This window comes from Podarcis tiliguerta (assembly GCF_965153285.1).
Source record: "Podarcis tiliguerta genome assembly, chromosome: 1".
In the NCBI taxonomy this organism is placed as follows: Eukaryota; Metazoa; Chordata; class Lepidosauria; order Squamata; family Lacertidae; genus Podarcis; species Podarcis tiliguerta.
In genome coordinates, this window is record NC_139534.1 from 49471756 (window position 1) to 49495064 (window position 23309).

Consider the following 23309-nt stretch of genomic DNA (forward strand, 5'->3'; position numbering starts at 1 on the left):
TAAAAGAGAAGTCAAAGGACCAGATGTCATTTTGACTTGACTGCTGAGTTCATTTGACATCTTCTCTCTAGGTGGTGGTTGATAAATCTGTATACAGCCGATCTAATTAAACTGAAAGTTACACAGCAGTCAGAAAAAGGCACAAAGACAAACATGAAGAATGACTGTCACTATGAGTCAGGCTAACATTTTCAAGTAAAACAAAGCAAACTTTTCCCCTCTTTTACTTTAGCCAATAGTGAGAGACTGCTTGGAACATAATCAGTCTTCACAAATTAAAAGCTTGTAATAACAGATGCCAAACTTTTCTTTAAAAAATCTTTTGGTAAGTGGCAAGTTCAAAGAGTGAGAAAACAATCGCCAGAGCCATCCAGCAATCATTACTCAGTCTCAACTTCTATTGATTTCAAAGAGTTCTGCTTGAGTAGTGACTGAAGGAGTGAGACCTAAAATGAGATACTGTTGTGTGTTTAAAGAGAAAGAAGATACCTTTCTTCCAGGAATTATCCTTAATAATAAATCCTTTTACTTCCCATGGATTTTTTAGCTAGTATGGCATGCTTATTGTTGTTCTTTAATTAGGTCCTAGTCACAGTTGAAAATGCTCTGTGATTCTTCTTTGGGAATGACTATACAGGCAGGAGACTTGTGGTGGTTTATAAATACACCCCCCCCCCATCTTGAAACATCTAACTGCTGACAATAAAGCTGCTATAGAACATATACCACCCATTATTTCTACGATCATTCATCAACGTATTTTCGTCAGCTGACTATACTGTTACAGGAGGATCATATATTGTTAGTTGAAACCTCAAAAGGTTGCATATATTATTGTCAACAGTGTTTCACCAGCCCATAGAGCAGATTGGACTCAGACTTGCTGTATGATCCTATCTTTGTACATGCTAGACAGAACAGAAATCACGCCAAATTCCCTTGTACTTGCAGAGCACTAACCACATCACTGGAAAAAGTTACACCACATAGCAATATATTTGGGCTGGTGGAATTGGTGGAACTCTGTTAATGCAAGAGTTGGGTGTGTGGAAGTGGAAAAGTTGAAGGTAGTTGGGATTTTATGCTTGCTTGGGTATCAGTCCCATGATAGTGTAATATTATGTCTGCAAAAAAAGATTGCATAAGGTAAAACACTACCATTGGAAAGCAATAAATGATTGCCCCTCCCTTTATTCAAAGCAGCAGACTATAAGATTACAATCAAGACACAATTCTGGTTATATATAAGCTCACACAAAGGAACACAGTTCTGATATATCAAGATATGCAACATGCGGCTATATGGCTCTTTGCCCAAGTCTTCACAAGTAGAGACTGGTGATGAGGAACTTTGATGATGAGGAACCATGTACAAACAACAAGCACCCAACAGCTAAGGGGAACAGATGAAACCCTCTTATTCTCAGATAACTTACAGGTACCCTACTTTCGGCTCCAGATAACAACATCTAGCAGACATAGCAATTGTGATAACTATTAAGGAGAAAGCAGGGAATTAGCCTGAGATGTGCAGAATGTTAAAAGCATCTCGGTGGTAGCATGTTGTTGTTACTAATTCACCAGCCTAGGTGAGCACCTGCTTACAGGAATCATTTGTTGCAGCCACATTCTTTCATTAATCTATTACCTTTCCTCCAAGGAGCTCCAAGCAGTGTGCATGGGTCTTACTATATTAGACTGAGATGGAAATGACTAGCCTTAGGCTACCAAGTGAGCTTCATGGCTGTGTTGAACAGTCTCTCACCACAGGTAGGCTTTCAACCAATAAAGAATATTTTTATTTGGTAAATTAGTGTTGCTAAACCATATTTTAAAATGACGTAATTATTTAATTTAAAGATTATGTTTCAGTTTGCTAAGTTTTTGAAGCCTAATGAAACTGGCTGCTGTTGTATGTAATATTTTATGTTGGTTCTATTGCTTTTCCTTTTTTGGTTATGTGCACACTAATAAATAAATAAACAAACAAACAAATTCTTATAAAGAAGCAAAAATTAAAAATACAATTCTTAATATAATTGTGGCTAGGTTGTGATAGCACCACCTTTAACAACAGCCTGCAGCAGGGGGCGGGGGCGATAATTATGAATTATTATTGCACTGAAGGCACCAGCAAGGGGGAGGGGAGAGGTCCCAGCAGCTTAATGTGCTCCCAGCCTGCTCTGTTCCAATTAAGTGATAATGAATGATAATGAATCTAGCAGTTGGGCTGCATTAAAGGGAAAAGGGGAAATCACAAGGTATGCTAGGAAAATTGCCAGAATCTTCTAGTAATCAAACCAATTAACAGAGGTGGCATGGATGTGTGAAATGAAGAATGGGCAAATCCTGGGGCACGAGTACCATAATTCCCTCAATGGGTTTGTTCTTAGAATTTTAGGGTTGGAAGGGATCCCAAGAACCATCTAGTCCAACGTCCTGCAATGCAGGAATCTCAACTGAAGCACCCAAGACAGATGGTCATCCAGCTTCTGCTTAGAAATCTCCAAGGAAGGAGAGTCCACAATCTCCTGAGGGAGTCCGTTCCACAGCTCCTCCTGTCAGAAAGTTCTCCCTGATGTTTAGTCGGAATCTCCTTTCTTGTAACACGAAGCCATTGGTTCGAGTCCAACCCTCCAGAGCAGGAGAAAACAAGCCTGTTCTCTCTTCCATGTGATAGCCATTAAGATATAATTATATTGATCAATTCATACATATTTGAATCCCCGCAACGGAATGAGCTCCCGTTGCTCGGTCCCTGCTCCTGCCCACCTAGCAGTTCGAAAGCACGTCAAAGTGCAAGTAGATAAATAGGTACCGCTCTGGCAGGAAGGTAAACAGCATTTCCGTGTGCTGTTCTGGTTCGCCAGAAGCGGCTTAGTCATGCTGGCCACATGACCAGCTGTACACCGGCTCCCTCGGCCAATAAAACGAGATGAGTGCCGCAACCCCAGAGTCGGTCTCAACTGGACCTAATGGTCAGGGGTCCCTTTACCTTTTTAATACAACATGCAAACTAGACCACTGTATTATTACAGTCCCGTTTGAATGTCTGCTGCCTCCTCCGACGTTCCATCTTAAGACTGACTGAAACACAGACTTGATCCATGGTTTTAACATCAGCCAAATTTTTTCACCACCATCCTTTGCTTTTTAAAAACCAATTAACATAATGAATCCCGGAAAAATTGAAAGCTTGTGTGCTATTTAAGAAGGGTTTGGTTGGCTAAATAAAAGTATCACCCTAATGTGGTTTTAGGAATTTTTCATATGGGATAACAACACCTTGTTTGCTTTTTGTAGTTTTAGGCATCTTCACCTAAAAGATCAGTTTGCAACTTGTCTGCCATCCAACTATTTTTGCCAAATACATACCCCAAAGTGCTACTTATTTTGTACAATGCAACAGGCAAGAAGAAACATGCAAAATCTTCCATTTTCTTTCCTTCGTTGCAATATTGGTCACTTAAAAACAACACACAAACATGGAAACACAATTTCTTCTCGCTCTCCAATATCAAACACTCACTGCAACCTTCAGGACTGCCTTGTTTCAGTAAACCTTGGCCTGGTAAGAACTCTTTGGTTAAACTACATCTGGCCTAAACTCTTACGAATCTGTGACAACTGTTTTCATGAGGTGTCATTTATTTTGTTTACAGATTAGGGAAGTACACATTGCATGCTAAGATATAACATAGCCATTATGCCCAGGAATTATTTGGAACAGGAATGGGGAATCACAAGTGGATAGACTACTGCTGTACTCACTCCTGCATGCAGAATCTGGACTCAATGGGCCTTTGACCTGACGCATCAGAACTTCTTAACCTAAACCTGTCAATTTTAGTAGAGACACCTATGTATATTTCCAGTTTAATTGGTATAGCAGCCACGTTATTAGGACTAGAAAGAAGCCGCTGTAGAAACTGATCTTGAAGTTTTGTAGAAACCCTATACAGTGGTACCTCGGGTTAAGAACTTAATTCTTTCTGGAGGTCAGTTCTTAACCTGAAACTGTTCTTAACCTGAGGTAGCACTTTAGCTAATGGGGCCTCCCACTGCTGCTGCGCCGGAGCCGCACAGTTTCTGTTCTCATCCTGAAGCAAAGTTCTTAACCTGAGGTACTATTTCTGGGTTAGCAGAGTTTGTAACCTGAAGCATCTGTAACCTGAGGTACCACTGTATCCGTTAAGTTTGAACTGATCCACAAGTTCTTTGGGAAGTACCTCCATTTCAAAAAGATGCAATGCAGTATGGTATATCTATACAGTGCCTATAGACCTAGTGTATTAGATCTGGTAACACCAGCCTTTATTTGCACAAAACATAGCAGAGGAAAAATTGCTCCAACAGATGACTGTCCATGGTATATTTAAATCAAGGAGGATTATACTCAAAGACCATCTCAATTTTCCTGTAACCTGTCAGTTTTTATTACAACATCTCCTAACTAAAACACCCATCTCAAATGCTTCTCTGGGATAAAAGGACCATATCATTGGCATAACATGGAACTGAAAATTGTTGGCCGTTGAGCCTGAAAAGGAAATATAAGCATCATAGTTAAGGACCAAAACTGCATAATATGTAATATGGCTCAACACTTCCCAGTCTTAGGTATGTGCAACTCCTCTCATCACTTTTTCTTGGAAGCCTATGGCTAGGGGAAAAACTAGATCAGAAGCATTACATAAGGGTCTGAAATCAATAGGACCACTGTTCTTAGCATGGCTGAGTCTTCACTAAAGGCATCCAATTTGAGGCACCAAGAGGAGTCAGAGGAAAAAGAGACAATGAGATGATTTACGGGTGGTTTTTGTACAGAATATTTTTATTCAGTGCTTTCAAGATATCTGAACCTTTACCGTGTACTTGTTACAAACATATACAAAAAATAGTTTCCTCAGCTGAGAATTATTCTGAAGTCATCTCTAAACTGTTAAATAAAAATTGAAAGCATTACCTATGAAATACCACACATAAATAATAAAGGTAAAGTCCATTTGTAAAATACGAGTTTGCTTCACTCATCTATCTCCTCTTCTTACAGGAAGAAGAGATGCATAATGCACTCTCCTTGTACTATTTCCTAAAGCGTTTGAAAAGGGGATGGACGTGTTTATTTGAGGAGGCCCTGCTTCGTGAGGCTTGGTATTCCATGTAAACTGTATCATCTGCTCCAGACATAGAGCTCATTGTGCCATAGTGCCGGGAAACCTAGAAGGAGAGAGGATAAGAATTTAGTAACGTCTACCGTCTAAGGCAGAGCCTGCAACCCTTTTTCACACAGGCGTCTCAACTGAGCAGAGTGTGCCTACACTTGAACTGCCATGTGGGAGTGGAGAGGCTAGGACCAGCAGAAAGTGCAATGTCAGGGTAGCAATGTCTGTTCTACATATGAAACCCCTACATTCATATGATGTGTGAACAAGATTTGTGATAGTTACACACACACACACACACACACACACACACACACACACAAACTTTATTTTCGGAGCTAGGTTGTGTCCCCTCATAATCATTCACCACCTGTATGCTGAAAGAAACTCCCTCCTTTTATTCTTTCTTGCAGGATGGACAGGAAAGGGGAAAATAACTTTCTACTTCCTTTTCTCTCATTCATCATGGAAGCCACTGCCACTGAAGCAGGTAGAGGCAGTGCCACTTCCCTTGGGCGGTGGGTGTGGTGAGCGGCGTGGAACATTAAATTCCTCTTTGCTCCACATCAAACTTGACAGGCTACCATGATATCCACTTGCCTGAGATGACTTTGAGCCGTACTCTCCTGCAACCACCTCTTCCTCAGCATCCATATCTGACGCTTGCAAAACCTTTTGGAGAAGCTGCTGCTGATCTTCCTTGGATGAAAACATAAGCTCTTCCTCCTCCATACCTGCAAGTTTAGTGATCACCTGAGACACAGGAAGGAAGAGAGATGTTACAGACAGAAATTAACTACGCCTCTCATAGTGAAGCTTATGGATGCGGCACTGTACTCAGTCCAGTATACCTGAAGGAGTGTCTCCACCCCTATTGTTCTGCCCGGACACTGTGGTCCAGCGCCGAGGGCCTTCTGGCGGTTCCCTCGCTGCAAGAAGCCAAGTTACAGGGAACCAGGCAGAGGGCCTTCTCGGTAGTGGCGCCCGCCCTGTGGAACGCCCTCCCACCAGATGTCAAAGAGAAAAATAACTACCAAACTTTTAGAAGACATCTGAAGGCAGCCCTGTTTAGGGAAACTTTTAATGTTTAATAGGTTATTGTATTTTAGTGTTTTGTTGGAAGCCGCCCAGAGTGGCTGGGGAAACCCAGCCAGATGGGCGGGGTATAAATAATAAATTATATTATTATTATTATTATTATTATTATTATTATTATTATTATTATTATTATCATCATCTGAGGAAATAATGGGCCGGGGTGATACAGTGTTTAGCAGAAGAATCCCTGACTGGGCTGGCTGAGACTGCTGGAAGTTGTAGTACAACATCTGAAGGGCACTATTTTGGCTACCCCTGCGTTACGGAATTGGACTAAGACTGGGGAGTGCCAAAGTTCAGTTTCCTACATAGACATGAAGCCCACTGGGTGATCTAAGGCCTAACCGCCTCCATCCCACTCTCTATTATCCAGCCTATTTGGTAGGATAATAGAGGAGAGCTGTACATGTTGCCTTGAGCTAATTCAAGAAAAGAGCAGGGTGTGTGTGTAATAAATAAATTCGAGTTTGTATCAGTAACAGTGCAACTTCTAAACAATTAACTATTAAATAACCAAGGTGAAGCAACATACTTGATGTGGTTGTTGTCCCACCTTTATCTCTTTATGAGCAACACAGGACCAGAGGCAATAAAGTTAGTGCAGTGTTACTGTGTTTCTAAGTTGCGGCGTTGTTGATCCACAGAACACTTAGGTGCCAGTCACTGTAAAAAATATTGCAGGTTAATGGGGGACAACATTACCTTAAAGCTGTAGCCTTGATCTACTAGAAACCGTTGACGTTTGGTTGAGTATGCCATTTCTTGAGTGTCCTGGGAGACCAGGGAATAAAAGAAGGCATTGTACTCCTCTGCAACCATTCCTAGAGAAGTAGTAGCATATAAAAGCACGTCAGGATGTCAAGAAACAAACATTTTGTAGTTATCTTATTGTCATGTCAGCAGCCTACGATCACTGATAATCAAGTAAACCACCAGCCGCCAATTCAAAAGCTGCAGTTAGGCAAAGGAGAAGAGCTCCCCTTAGATGGGCAAAAGTCCCAAGTGGTCATTTCAGCTCAAAGCACCCTGGTCTCTCTAAGTCAACTGGGCAGGAGCCAGGTTTCCTTCTGCCACCCTCCATTCAGCGTTTGCAGTAATTGCAGAATCACACCCTTCTGGTGTGTAGTGCACAAAGAATATTTCGCATCAACCAACCTATACATGTCATATATGAAATCAGTGGTTTTTTGTTTGTATGTTCTGCATACCCAATATTTCACTTGAGTAGCTAGGATTGTATTAAGATATGAGGTACACCCAAGCTATAAACCAAAGACACAACACCGTTAGAATTCTTTCCATAAGGTCATGTAAAGCAAGCTAAAATACAACCTTCTACTATAAGTAGTAAAATTCAGCTATTTGGTGTTTGCAACTATTCTTATATTTCATATTTATTCTTGTTTCCTTTCCCCCTAACAATGCCTTCATTTGAAAGAAACACACACACATCAATGTAGGCAGGAATTCTTTATTCCATGCAATTACTTCCCATTATCCCTATGCTTAAACACTGGATAATTCTAATCTCCCCCAATCCAATGATATCTGTTGGGAAGAGCACAAGACTCTTAATCTCAGGGAAGTGGGTTTGAGCCCCATGTTGGGTGACAGATTCTTGCATCGCAGGGGGCTGTACTAGACTAGATGACCCTTGGGGCCCCTTCCAAACCTACGATTCTAAGAGCTGGGTGCCATTACTGCCAGCAGCACACTGCCACATGCATAGAGCCCTTTGCTGGTCACGGTGTTAAAAATGATCAGCAAAGCAGCAGGAAGCATGTTCATCCAAGCCCCAAATCCTATGCAAAGATCCTAGTACTATGCAACAGACACACCTTAGAACTCTAACACAGCTGCCTTGGAAGTTCAGTAAGAACAATTAGAACAGAGCCCCTTGAGCACAAGGCCTGCGAAAGTGTGTCTTTACAAGACATACAAAATGCTAATGCTCAGTGTCATGTGAGGAGCGATTAGGCAAGAAAGACAAAGGGAAAGATGGCCCCCTACTGCAGCACGTTTTAGAACTACCCTTGAATTTTGTTTTAACCTGTGACCTGGAGCTGACAGTGACAAACTAGCACAATGGCAAATTGTACATGCTTAGTCGGCTACATGAGTTGACTTATGTTACTTTCATGCTTGAGTGTCCCATTAAAATGGAAGACTTTCAGGGGCACAAGCCTTGAGTTACCTTTTTTGGCTCTCAGCACTCGACCCAATCGTTGAGCCTCCTGCCTTCGAGACCCGCCATGGGACGAAATCTGAATGAGGACATTGGCTTCTGGCAAATCAAAGGACGTGTCTCCTACCTACAATACAGAAACAACCTCTTAACGAATGTGTTGTTTCCAGCATTGAAAATAAAAGCAAACAACTCTTTAACAAGCAACGCAGATTTGTGGGCTACAGTAAAGTAAATAAATAATTCTGTCAACATTATAGCCGTTTCACAGGCTGCTCAAAATAAGCCGTGTAACATCTCAAGCCAATTTGGTAACTAACAGATCGCTTTCCATTACCTTTGAAATAAAGATGGTGTTGATTTTGGGGTTGTGTTTGAAATTCTGTAGGATCTGCATTCTTTCCCCCTGTGCTGTAGGCCCATATATATAGGGTCTAAATAGAAAAAAGGACACAAAAAATTGTGATGAACGGGTGTCGCCTTCTGTCCCATGGACTCAGGTATGTGGAACAGGCATTACGAAGACTCGAAAACCATGGGAATTTAAAAATAAATCTGTTTCGCATATTTTCCACATTCCATTCAAAATACAAAAACACTTTGTTTTCCTTGCAGCATTCTTTGCCGACTGCACTGAGGACCCACCCGCCTGAAGATAAACCCATTCTTCCCGACACCCCTTCCAAAGAAATAAATCCAGACAGTTGTAAATGTTATCCGCTTGATGTGTGCCTCCTGACTCAACAGATCAGTGGGCTGAATTTATCTGCTAATCCTACATGAAAGGATAGCAGCAGCTGTTAAAATAAAAAAGGTGTTTTCTTTTGTTAAATTCACTGAGTTAGCACATTAACAGCTGTGTCCTCCCTTCCCCCTTCCCACTCGTGTCCTTGCATAACAAGCTGCCCTGTGGATTAATTTTTTTTCTGGGAGTGTCCCTGCACCCTTTGGGACAGAGTATCCAGGTTGCTGAGCCTAAAGAGCTTGGTCAAGAACAGCAACCAAAGAGACTGTTTAGGCTTTACAGAAGTAAAACCATCTAGGGAGGAAGAAATGTCTTGTTTACTTGGCGAAGAAGAAGAAGAAGAAGAAGAAGAAGAAGAAGAAGAAGAAGAAGAAGAAGAAACCACACAAAAGAGCAGCCGTATCTTTTTACAAAACCAAAGGAAGAGAGAGAAAAAGGGATATATACAACACATCTGAGAAAATATATGGATTTCAGTTTCTTGGTAGATTCAGGTTCACACAGGCCAGGTTCACATGCAGTGCCAAACAATGCTTAAGACTATGCAGATTTGTTGTCTAGCTCTCTCCAGACAATGTATGAGTTGCAAACCATAGAGCTGACCTTGGTTCCAGGTTGTGGTTTGTCTGGAAGAGAGCTAAACCACAAACCATAGTTCAAACAACATACGAAGTGAAACCATAGCCTGACATAGTAAGCAGATGGCTGGTGAAGGGAGGGAGAACAGTGGCTTCAACCTCTGCTCTGTGCTTGTTCATGCTAAGCCATGGCTCGGCTTAGCATGACTTGAGAGTGAGGGCACAGTATCTCCCAGCTACCATGAGCAATTTCCCAGTTTTGTGCAGTAACGAGCACCACTCGACACAGTACTTCTATGGTTCTTAGACAGCATTTTTGTACCTGTACATTAAACAGTATACCCTGTCCTGAGGCAAAGGTGATTTGTAACTATAGAAACAAAAAAGCATGTGGTAAAACTTGCTCCCACATTGCTATTATGCTTATATTCATCGGCAAATACTGGCAAAGCGACCATCGCTGGGTTGGAAATAATGAACCGGTAAGTTTCAGAATGTAGGTCAATTCAAAATAAACAACCGTAAGCACTGCTCTACCGCGTCAGACACTGGTTATGTTTGGTAGTTTATCATTAAAGGAATCAGCTGAAGTGAAGCTGGGGCTCTTGTGCTTTTGCTCTCCCTCTCCTCTTCCAGCACAATGACAGGCAGGTGGGAAGCTCTCCCTTCCATTTTTTATTAACTGCATCTTGTCATTACATCTGAACTTGAGCAAGCTGTGGTTAATCTTAACTACGGTTTGTGGAATCAAGTCAGCTTCAAATGATGGGTTAGGACCCAAGTTGTCTTGGTCTCAGCTTGTCCATATGCAAAGCTCCCGTCTCCTCCTTGCAGCTGTGCCAGAGCCTCACCGTAACTCATTCCACTAATAATAATAAACCAGAGTTTTTCTTTACATCTTAATGAAACCAATTGGACATCTAGCCTAGTATTGTCTGCTTTGATGGTGGCTCTCCGGGGACTTGATTTCTTCTGCATCATCTGGTCCCTGATATTTTTAAGTGGTGATGTCAGCGACTGAATCTGAACTTACCAAATGTAAAGTATGTTACTATGACTGAACTATGGCCTAAACGTATCTAATGTGACTTATCTGAATAAGTTTCCAACTGTCCTCACAATTCTCCACATAAGATAAACCCCTTTTTAGAAGTAGTTAAAGCAACAAGTTCTGTTGCTCTCTCTGAGCAACAGGACTTTTGTCCAATCAAGCCCCACAACACTGAACATTTCTTAATAAAAATCTCATTTTGTTCAGTTTAAAGTTTATGTAGGTATCCAGTTCTGCTCCTGCAGAAGAGCCCACAGGGTATGGAGGGTCAGTGTCACAGTTCTGCCAAGAGCTCTGACTGGGCAACTTCCTCTGACAGGGAGCGGAAGTGACCGGAGGCCTTCGAAGTCTTGGCCTCCAGTCCACTACTCCTAGGCTCTATCGCTTTTTGGGAACAAAAGGCCAACACTTGGCCTGAAATCAGGTATTTATCCCACACTTCATGGCCTCCTAGTGCGCTTCTTGTGCTGTTGAATTGGTGAAGTACTTTGTGAGGCCCTCAGTTCCTCCAGCCTAGGGGAAGGCACCTTTAAAGGTCCGGACTCTGGCTCTATAGACCCAGGAACTGGCTCAGTGTGCTCCATTCACAAATAGTGTTGGATACAATCTCTTAATTAGAATACAATTTTACATATGATCCAAGATTTGAACCCTTCCTCCAAATATTGCTTCTGCAAATTGTATAGATGTTTATAATAATCTCTTGCTCTCCATCACTATAGTTTGTTTTTTAAGAGGAAGGAGAATCAGCAGAAAAACCAAATGCTATTTTTGACAGCACTGGGAAAAGACTAAGCGAGTCAATGCTGTTCACCATTCCATTTTACTGTAGATATGAAACATATGGGTAAGCATAACACATATATATCTTCATGTTTACCCTTCATTCAATACTTACTTGCCCAGCCTAACTGCATACTCCTTCAAAGCAAACACATTGTCTGCAAAGACTATGATTTTGTCATTCCTTCGCTCATGAAACTTAATCAGGAACTGGCAAGCCCTGAATTTGTTTGGGTTCATTGTATAGAGCAATATCCTCTTCTTTGTTTTAATAGCCACATACTCTCTGTAGAACTCAGGAGACATTGGGCACCATACCTATGTTTAAGCCAAATAAAACAAAGTTAGATTCCAGTCAGGATATTTCTGTGAGATATTTCTCAGAAGAGAACTATGATAAAAGTCTATAGGTTATGCTGTATGATAAAAAAGGATGACGGGACCATACAGCACCTCAACAAGAGGAGATATTCACAATTGAAAAAGGATGTTTGTGAATTTTTAAAAGGAAACCTAAAAAGAAGAAGGAAAATTATTCACTGCATCCCTTGGACAATGTAAATCAGTGCATTGTGTCTAAACACAATGAGCTGAGGATAGATGACTCACCTGTGCATCCTCTCTCACTGCTACCTTTCAAGACGTGAAGCAATGCTTAATAAAAGTAAGAGAAATGTGTGATGTCACACTCCCACCCCCCAATATGGGGTAGACTACTTTTAGCGATATTTCTAGGTTCGGGTACTTTAGGGCCTCTGGGTCACCCTGCCAGATTATCCAGTATTCTCTTTTTAAAATAAATGTTATTTTCCATTTTTCAAAAGTTGACAAACACATACCTCCAATACAATTGCATATTTGACTTCCCTCACCCAGTCTTTTGTGGTTCCTTTTCTAATTTAGATTGTATAACACTGCATTTTCCACTTTACTCCATTTTTTTGTTATTCTTCCATTTATCTTAGTACAATTTTAACTGCTTGGTTTAAATTAATCCTACTAATGAACGTGCCTGTATGCCAGAAATTTTCAAATATTCTGAAAATTTTCCACACTCTAAAACCCCACCCCCCACCCCATTTCTTATTACACCTGCCAGTTTTGCCATTTCAGCATAATCCATCAATTTAATCAGCCGCTCTTCCTTAGTTGGTACAGCATCTTCTTCCCACTTCTGGGCAAATACCATTCTGGCTGCAGTTCATCCAGTATTCTCACCCTTACGAGCAGTAAACCTTGTGCAGCAGTTCCAGCCATCCACCTCTCTGGTTTCAAGTTAACAAGAAATAGTTCAACTCACATGCCCCAAACACAGCGTTGCCTGATCATGCAATGGGGCGCTGCCCTCTGCTGTTGCTGAGGAGAACTGAGCGTTTCAAAGCAGACTGGTTATTTCACATGGTAAAAATGGGTTAACTCAAAATGCAACTTTCTGAGAGAGGATTTTTATATACTGTCTATTTGCAAGACAAAAGCTCTCTTCAGGCATTCTTCTTCTGAACTAAGCAAACGCTTGGGGGTGGGGAGAGAGACACAGAGATGAATGCATTAGTTTCCCCCCTCCAGCAAATTAAGTAGGGACGGTAGCATACTCATCACTGCTGCCACCCTCCATGGTGCTTTTTTAACTCAGAAGATGAATACCAGAAAATGACTTTAGTAAGGCAAATATATATAAAAAAAACCACTGTAAGCAAACAATAGTTCAAACAATTGCTCAAGAGTGCTTAAGACTGTAGTATTTGTAGCATCTTCATTTTTCAGCTCTGTGCAATAGCTGAAAAGCTAACAGATTTAATACTGGGGAAATTTGCCATGATTTGTATCAGTCCTGTTTCCTGATTTTAAATTCCATGATAGGGGAAAACTCATTGCAGAATAGGAGCATTATAACCCATGGCCATATACCCAATGATAGACATTTCAGAGTTTTAGGTTAGAAAAAAGAAATTGATCTACAGAAAAAGCAATTCTGTGGCTACTCTGAATGTTTAAGAACATAATCAGGAGTCCAAGGAAGAACAACAGCTTTAAGGAGCAAGGTATAATTTACCTCAGCACACTGGACTTTTGCAATATAGCCATTGTTCTGCAGCTCCATCCAATTGGCTTCATACAGTTTAGGCCCAATGAGGAAATTCAAGTCTACGATTTTGTCATCTTCTCTGACGAGAGTAGCTGTCAGCCCAAGCTTGCAATGGGCTTGAACAATGGTCAGAACACGCCTGAACATTTTTGCTGAAGAATCACAGAAGAACAGATTATGCTTTGATTTCAAAAAGGGATATTTAGAAAGGCATTCAAGCTGGAGCGCCACATTTATTTTTAGAACTGTGAGTAACATGAAAAGGCTTAGGCAAAAATATGCCTATTTCAAAGAGCCACATTAGATTAGAAATTTTCTTTAACCAGGTGGGTTTAGTCTTATTTTTTATGCTCTACAAGCATTAATCAAATCAAAAGTAAGCAGCCTCTTTATAATTTTTGAAGTTGAGAAAACTAGGGACAACCTAAAAGATGGGAATTAAATCTGCTATGCTTAGAATTCCAGGCTGCAATTCTATATATACTTCCCTGACTGTAAGTCTGTTAAACTTAGTAGGATACTTTCAAGTAAATATACACAGACCACATCCTTAGTATATTAATTGCTTAATAAAAGAAGAATTCCCAGTTGCAAAATCATATCATATTTCGGGGGACGAGGGAGTCCATCCTAGTATGGAAAGGCGAGCACATTATTATAATTTTTAAAATAAACAGAACAATATTAAATTTGGTAAGAAAAAGTATGCTTTTTAAATTGTATTTTTCAGGGGGGTTTGAAGACCCAATATTTTTGGTGAGATGGTTTGTGATTCCACCCACCCTTAGTCCCACATTTTAGAGATGAAATCTCCAAGTGTTGCAATAAGTTTAGCCCATGTCTAAATCTAAATGTCTTATAGTGAATCATACTGGGTTTTCACTCCCTCTCCGCTTAAGAATAATGAAAAGAGAGGCTACAAAGCAATCATAGTCAAGTAGTAGGTATTACAAAAAATGCAGCTCCTACTTGTTTTGAGAAAGCTCACAAAGCAGTTTTAAGGGCAACTAGCAGCACTGCAATATGCTCCACCCATGTTAGGGTTCCGAAACATGTATTAATTTTTGAGGCCAGATGACAGCACATGTCAAAATTACAGAATGAAATAAGTGGGAATGCCCTAGTTCAGTACAGCCTTACCTTGGACCCTGAACGCCCTGGAACTTGGACGTTTTAGCTCCCGAACACCGCAAAAATGGAAGTGAGTGTTCTGTTTTGGGAACGTTCTTTTGGAACCCAAACATCCGGCAGGGCTTCTGCAGCTTCCGATTGGCTGCAGGAGTTTCCTGCAGCCAATCGGAAGCCACACTTTGGTTTCCAAACGTTTTGGAAGTCGAACGGACTTCTGGAACAGATTCCATTCTACTTCCAAGGTACGACCGTAGTGCTGGATTTAAGACTGGGGCAAATGGGATTGTTCAGAGACATGGACACGGCTTGTTTACCAGGGATGGTGTGCACTTCGTCAAGGATCATAAGGCCCCACTCTTGACTCTTCAGCCATTCCATTACTTTTTCTGCCTCCCACGACCTCTTTGTTGTGTGCCCCAACATGGAGTAAGTGCTGATAGCGATGGAGCAGCCAATTGGCTTGTCTTTGGCATCAGAAGTAAATCGGCAGATCTGGCTGTCGTCTATGGTGGACCACATTTTGAACTGGGCTTTCCACTGCTCTACAGAGACGGCGGAATTGCCCAGAATCAGGCACCGCTTGCGGACCGTGGAGGCAGCTGTGACTCCTACAAGTGACTTGCCAGCACCTGCAGTGGACAAAAAGACGGGAAGATGTCAAAAATGTGCCTGAAATGCACCACAGCTCAAGGTGCGGTAGGATCCAGGATAGAAAGCGCACAAGACCCCAGAGAGCTGCATTCCATCGAGAGAACATCTAATAAAGTGGTCATATGAAAAAGCACTTGTGATGCATGTCCTGCCTGTCACACAAATATGGAAAAGTTTAACTGGCACATCTGACCCAGGTAACGCTCTCAAGACAAATGTAGATGCAAGTTGAGTAAGTAAGATAAGCTGTTCCAAGAGGAATGAAAAGAGACATTACAAGCACAAGAAATATATATCCAGATTAGTGATTGCTCTCCGGCAAAATAAACACTCTCATACGAGTGATGAAGCCTAAGCCAAAATCAGAGAATTTGAGAAAGCTTTTTAACTTAAACCCAGCCAACTCACCGCAAGGCAGGACAATAACACCGGATCTAGCACGGCCATTCCCAAACATTTTTCTCAAACTCTTCTCCTGGTATGGTCGGAGGACAGCTGTTGGCTTCAAGTCTATATTAATATCAGGATTCACCGAATCATTTCTGAAATCATATTCAGCCAGTAGAGGGTATTCCAGATGGATACATCGCTTCTGAAGCTCTTCAATCATTTCCTTAAAAAAGAAGCAGGGGCAAAATCTTTTTTCTCATTTTGCTACTCTGCTATTCGCTGGGAGCTTCAGCTACAATCTTCCTGTAAGGCTTGAAAGAAGAATGTCAGGTTGCTATATCTGAAGCTTTTAATGTTTGACTATGTGTTTGGTGGCTAGGGTGGCCCATCAAGATGGAGGGGAATTTATTTATTGTTTATTTTTTTATTATTATTAATTATTATTATTATTATTATTATTATTATTATTATTATTATTATTATTATTATCATTAGCTAGCACACAAACACACATACATGCTGCAACGCTTTGGGTATCATGGACAAATCTGAAAATGTTTCTCACATTTTATGAGCCACAACAAGAAAATCAACTCTCTCTTTTTAAAAATCACTCCTATGCTTTAATTTTCTAGCATATGTTTACATTTATATACTTGATTGATGTTTAGAGCTCCAGCTGATGGGGATGCAGAAAGCACTTACTACAGTTTTAATATCTAACCTTCATCCTGATCAACTTCTCAGGCTGAGTGCACATGAACATAAGGTAACATGTACTCTACGCTACTCAGGTTACTCAGGAGAAAATTCCTAATTTGCCCTTGAAACCAGAAGAGTGAACAGTATGGCCAATGGTTAGGGATCATGGAAGTTGTAGTCCAGCAACACCTGGAGGGCCTATCAGGTTCCCTACCCCTGCTTGTGAAGGAGCACACTCACTGAAGTCATGAGCTCAATCCAGAACTATTCTCAGCTCTGGTTTCCCTATGGTACAGACAGCCATACAATTTCTATTCTATTTCTGTGGAAGGGAAGAGCAGCCACTATCAATGTTCACAGACCAAACTAAGCATGAATTAGGATATTCTCTTTGGAACAGAATGTGTAGCCTTGGTTCTTCCTCTGTATACCTGTTGAAAGACCATTCAATATACTTTGCCGCACTAAACTTAACAGTTTGCATTAACATGGCCAAGATCCACTTCACCCTATCAGCTGCAGACAAATCATCATACTACAATAGAAATCAGTTTCTAAGGAACATTTGGTCTTACTGGTTTAAAGGAAATTGTTCTGCGGTCACACAAAACTGCCAAGGCAGTTGGCTGAAGTATGGCATGCAAAACTGAAGATCACTGAAGGACCCACAGATACAACTGAGCCTGGGAAGAAGGAAAATGGCTCTTCAAACTAAGCAGCAAAGGGCTGACAACAACCATGGAGAACCATGTCCTGCCAAGTCATGCTGTTAACTGCAAAACTGAATTAATTCATATTCAATATGCTGTGGCTAGGGTACTCCTCAATGGGGGTGCCATCAAATTTATGGGTGTGGTTGCTTTTTACCTGTTTCACTTCAAAAGACACAGTCTGGGTTTCCTCCTCCTCCTCTTCATCCTTATCCATTTGTTCGTAAAAGTCAAATAAGTCAGCAGGAACACCTGGTTTACCCTGAGCATCTGTCCCTTGCGACGTCGAAGGGCCACTGCCCCCTTCATTAGACTTGGCAATCTAGAACAGAAATTCATCAGGCTAGAGGAAAAGGTGGCTAGAAAGAGGCTTAAGTTCTGTCAATTAGCTGGACCTTGTAAAAGGCAACTAAGGAGACAAGCTGTACTCCAATACAGGCTGCAAATAAGTAGGAGCCCCACATCACTGCCATACAGCAGTGAGGACAGCCGGCAGAAGAAGAGAAGTAGAGTGCCCCAGTGAAACATGTAACCAACATGCCTCATGGCCATCTCTGATACCTCCAATGGAGTGGGAAACTCAATGGGATGAGTACAGCAGGAAGGTAAGCTTTTCTACAGCTTCTAGTCAAGAAAGAAGAGGACATATTACATAAAAAAGGTGGTCCAGAATCTCAACGTACAGCTGATTTACTCGTGAATGTTTCAGTGATGAGTTCAGTTTCTTCCCCTTCTGCATTCCTCAGCCGGCAGTCTCTAATAACTGGGTCCTGGAGAAGCTGCTGAATGACTTCAGGATGGGTGCTTTCTACAAAATACCTAGGAAGTAGAGAAAAGGAGAAGGAATTCTATAGATTTCACAAATGTTAACAACATCTACCACCATTTTACAGAAGGTCTGCCTCCACGGGGCATGTTGCTCCTCTGTATGACACACTTTGCTAGGATGCTGTGTCATATACTTTGAGGACAACTGTGAAGTAATGGCACAGTTAATACTTGATGACAGTTTTTAAAGAGGCAGTGTGTTAAGAACATTGCTTCTCCAATCACACTGCTTTCTGCAATGGCGTTCTATAACAGAAAATAATTCACTCAAGCAGCACTCCAGCCGAAACTCAGTAATCAGCTATTATTTCGGATTTGGGAATGGGTTGGGAAATAATCCCCTGCAACTCAAAAAGCAAACACCTGCTTACCTGTTGTGCTTCAGGACCAGCTTTACCTTCCCATAGCTGACCGTACAAAGCTGCAAAACAATAATATGCATTGGAAACAAAACTCCTGAAGATATTCAATTTGCATTATACACATGGCGAGAGTAATGTTGCAGCTTATTTCACAAGATCGCCAACAAGGCAGGCTACATGGTCAAGTTGCCTGAAACATGAAAGAGAAGAAAGGCCCCACATTTTCAAAAACTTGGATTAGACCAGCATTTCCCAAACTTGGGTCTCCTGCTGTTGTTGGGCTACAACTCCCATCATCCCTAGCTAGCAGGACCAATGGTCAGGGATGATGAGAACTGTAGTCTAAAAACATCAGGGAACTGGAAACCCTGGCTTAGAACATGGGCAACCAGGCCCTCTCATCCTCAACCATTGGCCATACTGGCAGGAGCTGAAGGGAATTGTTGAACAACATCTGGAGGGCACTACGTTGGCTATCAGAGATTTAGACAACTCCCATGGCCACATGAATCCTGCGCATCACACAGCAGGTTTCCCCACTTTCATTCCATGCCATGGCACCTACTGGCAATGAGGCAGTGCTCACTATGTGAAGGGTAGAATGCACATGAGAAGTTCTCCTAAATGTTATGCCCAGGGGTGGAAGACAGACACCATGGCTTAGCACCATAATGACCTGACACCAAAGATCCGCTCTCAGCTTTGACCAGAACTAGCTTGCAAAATCCTGGCCAAGGTTCGCAGCAGCAAGTGGCCGTGCTTTTGCAGCATCCATAGAGCATTGCTCCACTGAGCTACCTATACACTTCTTCATGATGCCCAATCCTCAGTGTTTAGCTTCCTCCTTCTTTTCGCTGCTGTGCCCCACTTAAATGAGTGACTTTGGGACTGGCAAGTCTCCACCACTCATCTATTGAAGATCATGTTAAGTTGTGCACCGATGTTCTTGGGCAGCTCCAAGCACAGCAGCAGACTGTTGTTGTTGTTATATTATTAGTTTTAAAATAAAGCAAGCTGATAATGATTAACCTCTTACCTTGATAAACTGAACGATCCCATCTGGCACTCCAGTCTTACTTAGCTTCTGCAAATATTCAGTGATATCACTCGTTTGCAAGCCCACGCTGACAGCAGCATAGAGGGAGTAAGCCGTCAACTTGTATTCATGGACATGGGTGGGTCGGCAAACAGGCTCAGCGATGGCAACTAGAAAATCCTGGGCATACTTGTAAACAGGTGAAAAGGCCTCGAGGAAAATATGGCCATCAGGGGCCTACAAAAAAGGCAAGCATCAATGGTAATAATACTTTATATTATCTGTATGTTCATCATTATTAAAAGAATTTATTTCCCACCCTTTTTTTTGAGAATACCAAGGCAGTTCACCAACAAATAAAACCCAATGGCAACGTAAGAAGTATAAATCTGAATATTAAAAAAAACCTATCCATAATTAAAATTAATAATAAAACAATTTCACCCAAAGCCAATTGTGTAGTGGTTGGAGCAGGAATGGAAAGACCCAGGTTCAAATGCCATGAAGCTTCACTTTGGGTGATTTGGGGCCACTATATACTGATGGCCTAGCCTACCTCACATGGTTGTTGTAAGGGCAAATGTGTGTTGTAAGCATCCATGCATGCTACCCCGAGCTGTGAGCTCCTTGGAAGAAAGGTAACTTTTAAAGGCTACCAAGCAGTGTGAAGAAAATACACCTGTGGGGAATAAATCACTTTTAAGTGTTCTTCTGGAAATGCCGTGCACCAGATGGCAGAAGTCCCACTGCACTCATATATTATTCCAATCCATGAGTTTAGGTTGGGACAGCAAGAGCATAATAGAAGAAGCACACCGGCTGCAATCTCCTCTCTGGGAACCTCTGTGTTCACACTAAGCCATAGTTTCACTCAGCATCACATGCAAACCAGCTCAATATATCCAAATACTTTGATACATTTCCTTTGCCGAAACGTGAGCCTTCCAAGTTCATGGAACTTACCACCCACAAGGGGCGTGAGGAATGATCAGCCTTTAAGAGCATCTGGTTCCTGTAGTCTTTCGCTCCATATTCATCTATTTTGTTTGAGGAATCTTCCACTTGCTTCCCTGCTGCCGAGGGAACTGCTTCCTGGGAATCTTTGCCTGAGATATCATATTCTTCTTCGTCTTCTTCCTCATAGTGTCGTTTCTTAGATTTCTTCTTATCTGAAAACCAAGGCCCAAGCGGTTTAAAGCACACCCGCAACTCAGAAAACGTTTTCCTGCTAAACAAATCACAGGCGCTGAATTTTACAATACTATACTGTCTGTAGAGAAACCCATATGGAACCCCTCTGCCCTTTCTCTATGAAGAATCTTCAGAAAACCAAAAGTTGCTCCCTGACGGGGGGCATTTGGTCCTCAGATCTAACCAGGCTTGACAGGGGTCCCAATTTGACTGGGAAGGCTTTCCCACAAACTACGCCCAGCTACCACCCCCCCCCCACCCGACAGAATATGTGGAGCAGGGCAACTATTAGGACTAGACTTTCCTCATTTTGCATCCGCTTTTTTGTCTCATTGATAACGCATATGGCTATAGGATATTATCAGCCTTTCCTGTTATTAGGGCAAAATTAGATTCCCTACAATGAAAATATTTGTAGCAAATGAATGTGTAGCAAATAGCATTACATTCACATATTGTGAATGTATTTTCTACATCCCAAGAAATGTCCATGTAAAAAAATCCAGAGCAAGAGAAAAGACCCAAAACAGAGTGACATAACTGATTGACAACCGCACACTCATTTGCTTTAAAAATGGAAGTGAAATGTGCTTGCAAGCTAAGCACTGATAATGTGTTTTCCTTCAAATGCACATATGTCTGCTTACAACTTCCATGGACTAATACGCCTCTGAAAGTCATGCCAGTAAAGAATTTTTAAAAAAATAATTAGCAAGAGGCACAGACTGGGTTGTTTATAGCGCCAACACACAGTTATGGAGAGAGAAGTATTCACTGGGCAGCAAGAGGAGTACCAGGTCAAATAAACCAAGACAAATTGGCCCTCTAAAGCAGGAGTGTCAAACTCAAACACATCACTGAAGGACCAAGCTTCCAATCCGGCCAATTCTCAGGAGTCACACTCCAAACATTCCACCAGTGTTGCTCCAAAAATCTGTTCTCTCCATGCTCCTTGACAGCTATATTACTAATTTAAATGAACCCTAGAAGAGGCTAATGTTGAGACATTCAGTCAGCCCATTCACCCTGCTAAGCTTCCAAACTCTTTAGACATGAGGCTCTCTGGAGCCTTAGACAGGCTCTCCAGTCTTCTTAACCGTAAGGGGTTGATGATAAAAACCTGGAAACTTCCTGCTGGAAGGGCCTGCATTTTATCATTGAACTCTAACTGCCAGTTCCAATCTTTGATTTGGGCCCCTAGCACATAGATGCATGCAGAAATTCTTTTTATTCACCAAAGGAGTTGTTTTGAAAAGCAGTACGCAACACGTGACTTAGGAGAGCTGAATTTTCAAACCGGAAAGCTATGCCTAAAAACACAAAGTGAATAAAACAGGGCTCGGGAGCAAGTATAGCTAATCGGCCTGCCTAACTGTAGATACCGATTTTGTAGCTGCCAGAAAAAAAGACGCCTTTTTACAGCTGCGTCCCCCAAAATAGGCATGTGTTGAAAAAAGACAAAGGCGCCTAAGATAATAAAAGGTATGCTCTCTTTTATTTATCCCGTCATGCATCCTACAGTTCAAAAGACGTAAGGTATTCAAGCCCTCCCCAACGAAAGAAAACAGTAGGGACCCCCGAGGGCTTCCAGGATTTGGAAATCTCCCTTGCTAGGGATGCGTAGGGAATGAGATCCCTGGGGACCACTCGGTCGGGACGATCTCCCTGGGCTCCGCTCCCCTTGCAAAGGAAAGGGCTCCTCACCTCGCTCCTTCTTGCCCATCGGCTCGCGGCTTCAGCAGAGTGCGCAACGCCGCTTTCACGCCTTCCTTCCGCGTCCCTTCCCATTCGCCCCGCCGCTTCCGGAGCAGGACAGGGAGCGAATCCGGTTCCTCTCCGCCTCCATAACATGGCCGATCTCGCGGGGGGGGGGGACAGGAACGGGGGGGGGCTTGCACGGGAGGGGAAGAAGCGTGCGCCCCCAGGGCTAAAGTTGCCGCGATGGGGCCTCTTTCAGCCTGGAGCCGCTTTCCCTAGTGCCCAGGAAAGAGGCGGATTTCCCGGGGAGGCCAGGAGGGCCGGCCGTGTCCGCTTGGCAGAAAGGAGGTCGCTGATCGTCGGGTGTCCTAGAATCGTAAAGTTGCCCCGTTGCAATGCAGGGATCTCAGCTGAAGCATCCACGAAGATGTAACAAAGAGCAGCCCAGAGGCTTGTGGCACCTCGAAGGCTAACAGATTTATTAGGCAGCCTAAGCATACGTGGTGCCTGGCGTGCTCTGGTCCATGGGGTCACGAAGAGTCGGACACGACTAAACGACTAAACAACAACAACAACAACAACAAGAAGCATCCGTGGGCTAACCAGTGCCGGATTTACTTATAAGCTAAACAAGCTATAGCTTACGGCCCCTCTCTTGGGGACCCCCAAAAAAATTAAAGGAAAAAAACGCCTTGATGTACATTTCCAAAATATAAGAGAAAAAACAAATAAAACCTACATACAGCAACAGTGTTTTATGTTGTGTAGGCTTCTATGATGTAAGTAATGGGCCCTGCCTGCTAGCCTGCTCCCTAAAATATCACTGGTTTGCTCATTTCTGTATATAGGGTGCCTACATTCTACATTCATATGAGTTTGACTAAACTGCGGGAGGCAGTGGAAGACAGAAGTGCCTGGC

At 42.2% G+C, this 23309-nt stretch overlaps 1 protein-coding gene across 1 annotated transcript; it reads right to left on the reverse strand.

Annotated features, from left to right (window-relative positions):
* Positions 1-4815: 4815 nt before the first annotated feature.
* On the reverse strand, positions 4816-22544 carry ERCC3 (ERCC excision repair 3, TFIIH core complex helicase subunit). The gene is made up of 15 exons (XM_083430530.1): positions 22397-22544; positions 20465-20670; positions 19502-19738; positions 18475-18524; positions 17959-18094; positions 17433-17597; positions 15882-16086; positions 15137-15451; positions 13659-13843; positions 11721-11923; positions 8786-8882; positions 8458-8575; positions 6966-7084; positions 5766-5918; positions 4816-5220 (listed from the first exon to the last, which is right to left on the reverse strand). Exons 1-15 carry the CDS (start codon positions 22413-22415, stop codon positions 5086-5088), a joined length of 2343 nt encoding a protein of 780 aa, XP_083286656.1. The 5' UTR covers positions 22416-22544; the 3' UTR covers positions 4816-5085.
* Positions 22545-23309: the final 765 nt, after the last annotated feature.

Excerpts from the sequence above, each read along its gene's own strand:
- ERCC3 (XM_083430530.1), bottom strand. Across the intron at positions 13,844-15,136 it reads CGAAGTGCACACCATCCCTG|CAAAAATGTTCAGGCGTGTT; the intron begins GTAAACAAGCCG and ends GTGATTCTTCAG. Across the intron at positions 7,085-8,457 it reads AGTGCTGAGAGCCAAAAAAG|GAATGGTTGCAGAGGAGTAC; the intron begins GTAACTCAAGGC and ends CTACTTCTCTAG.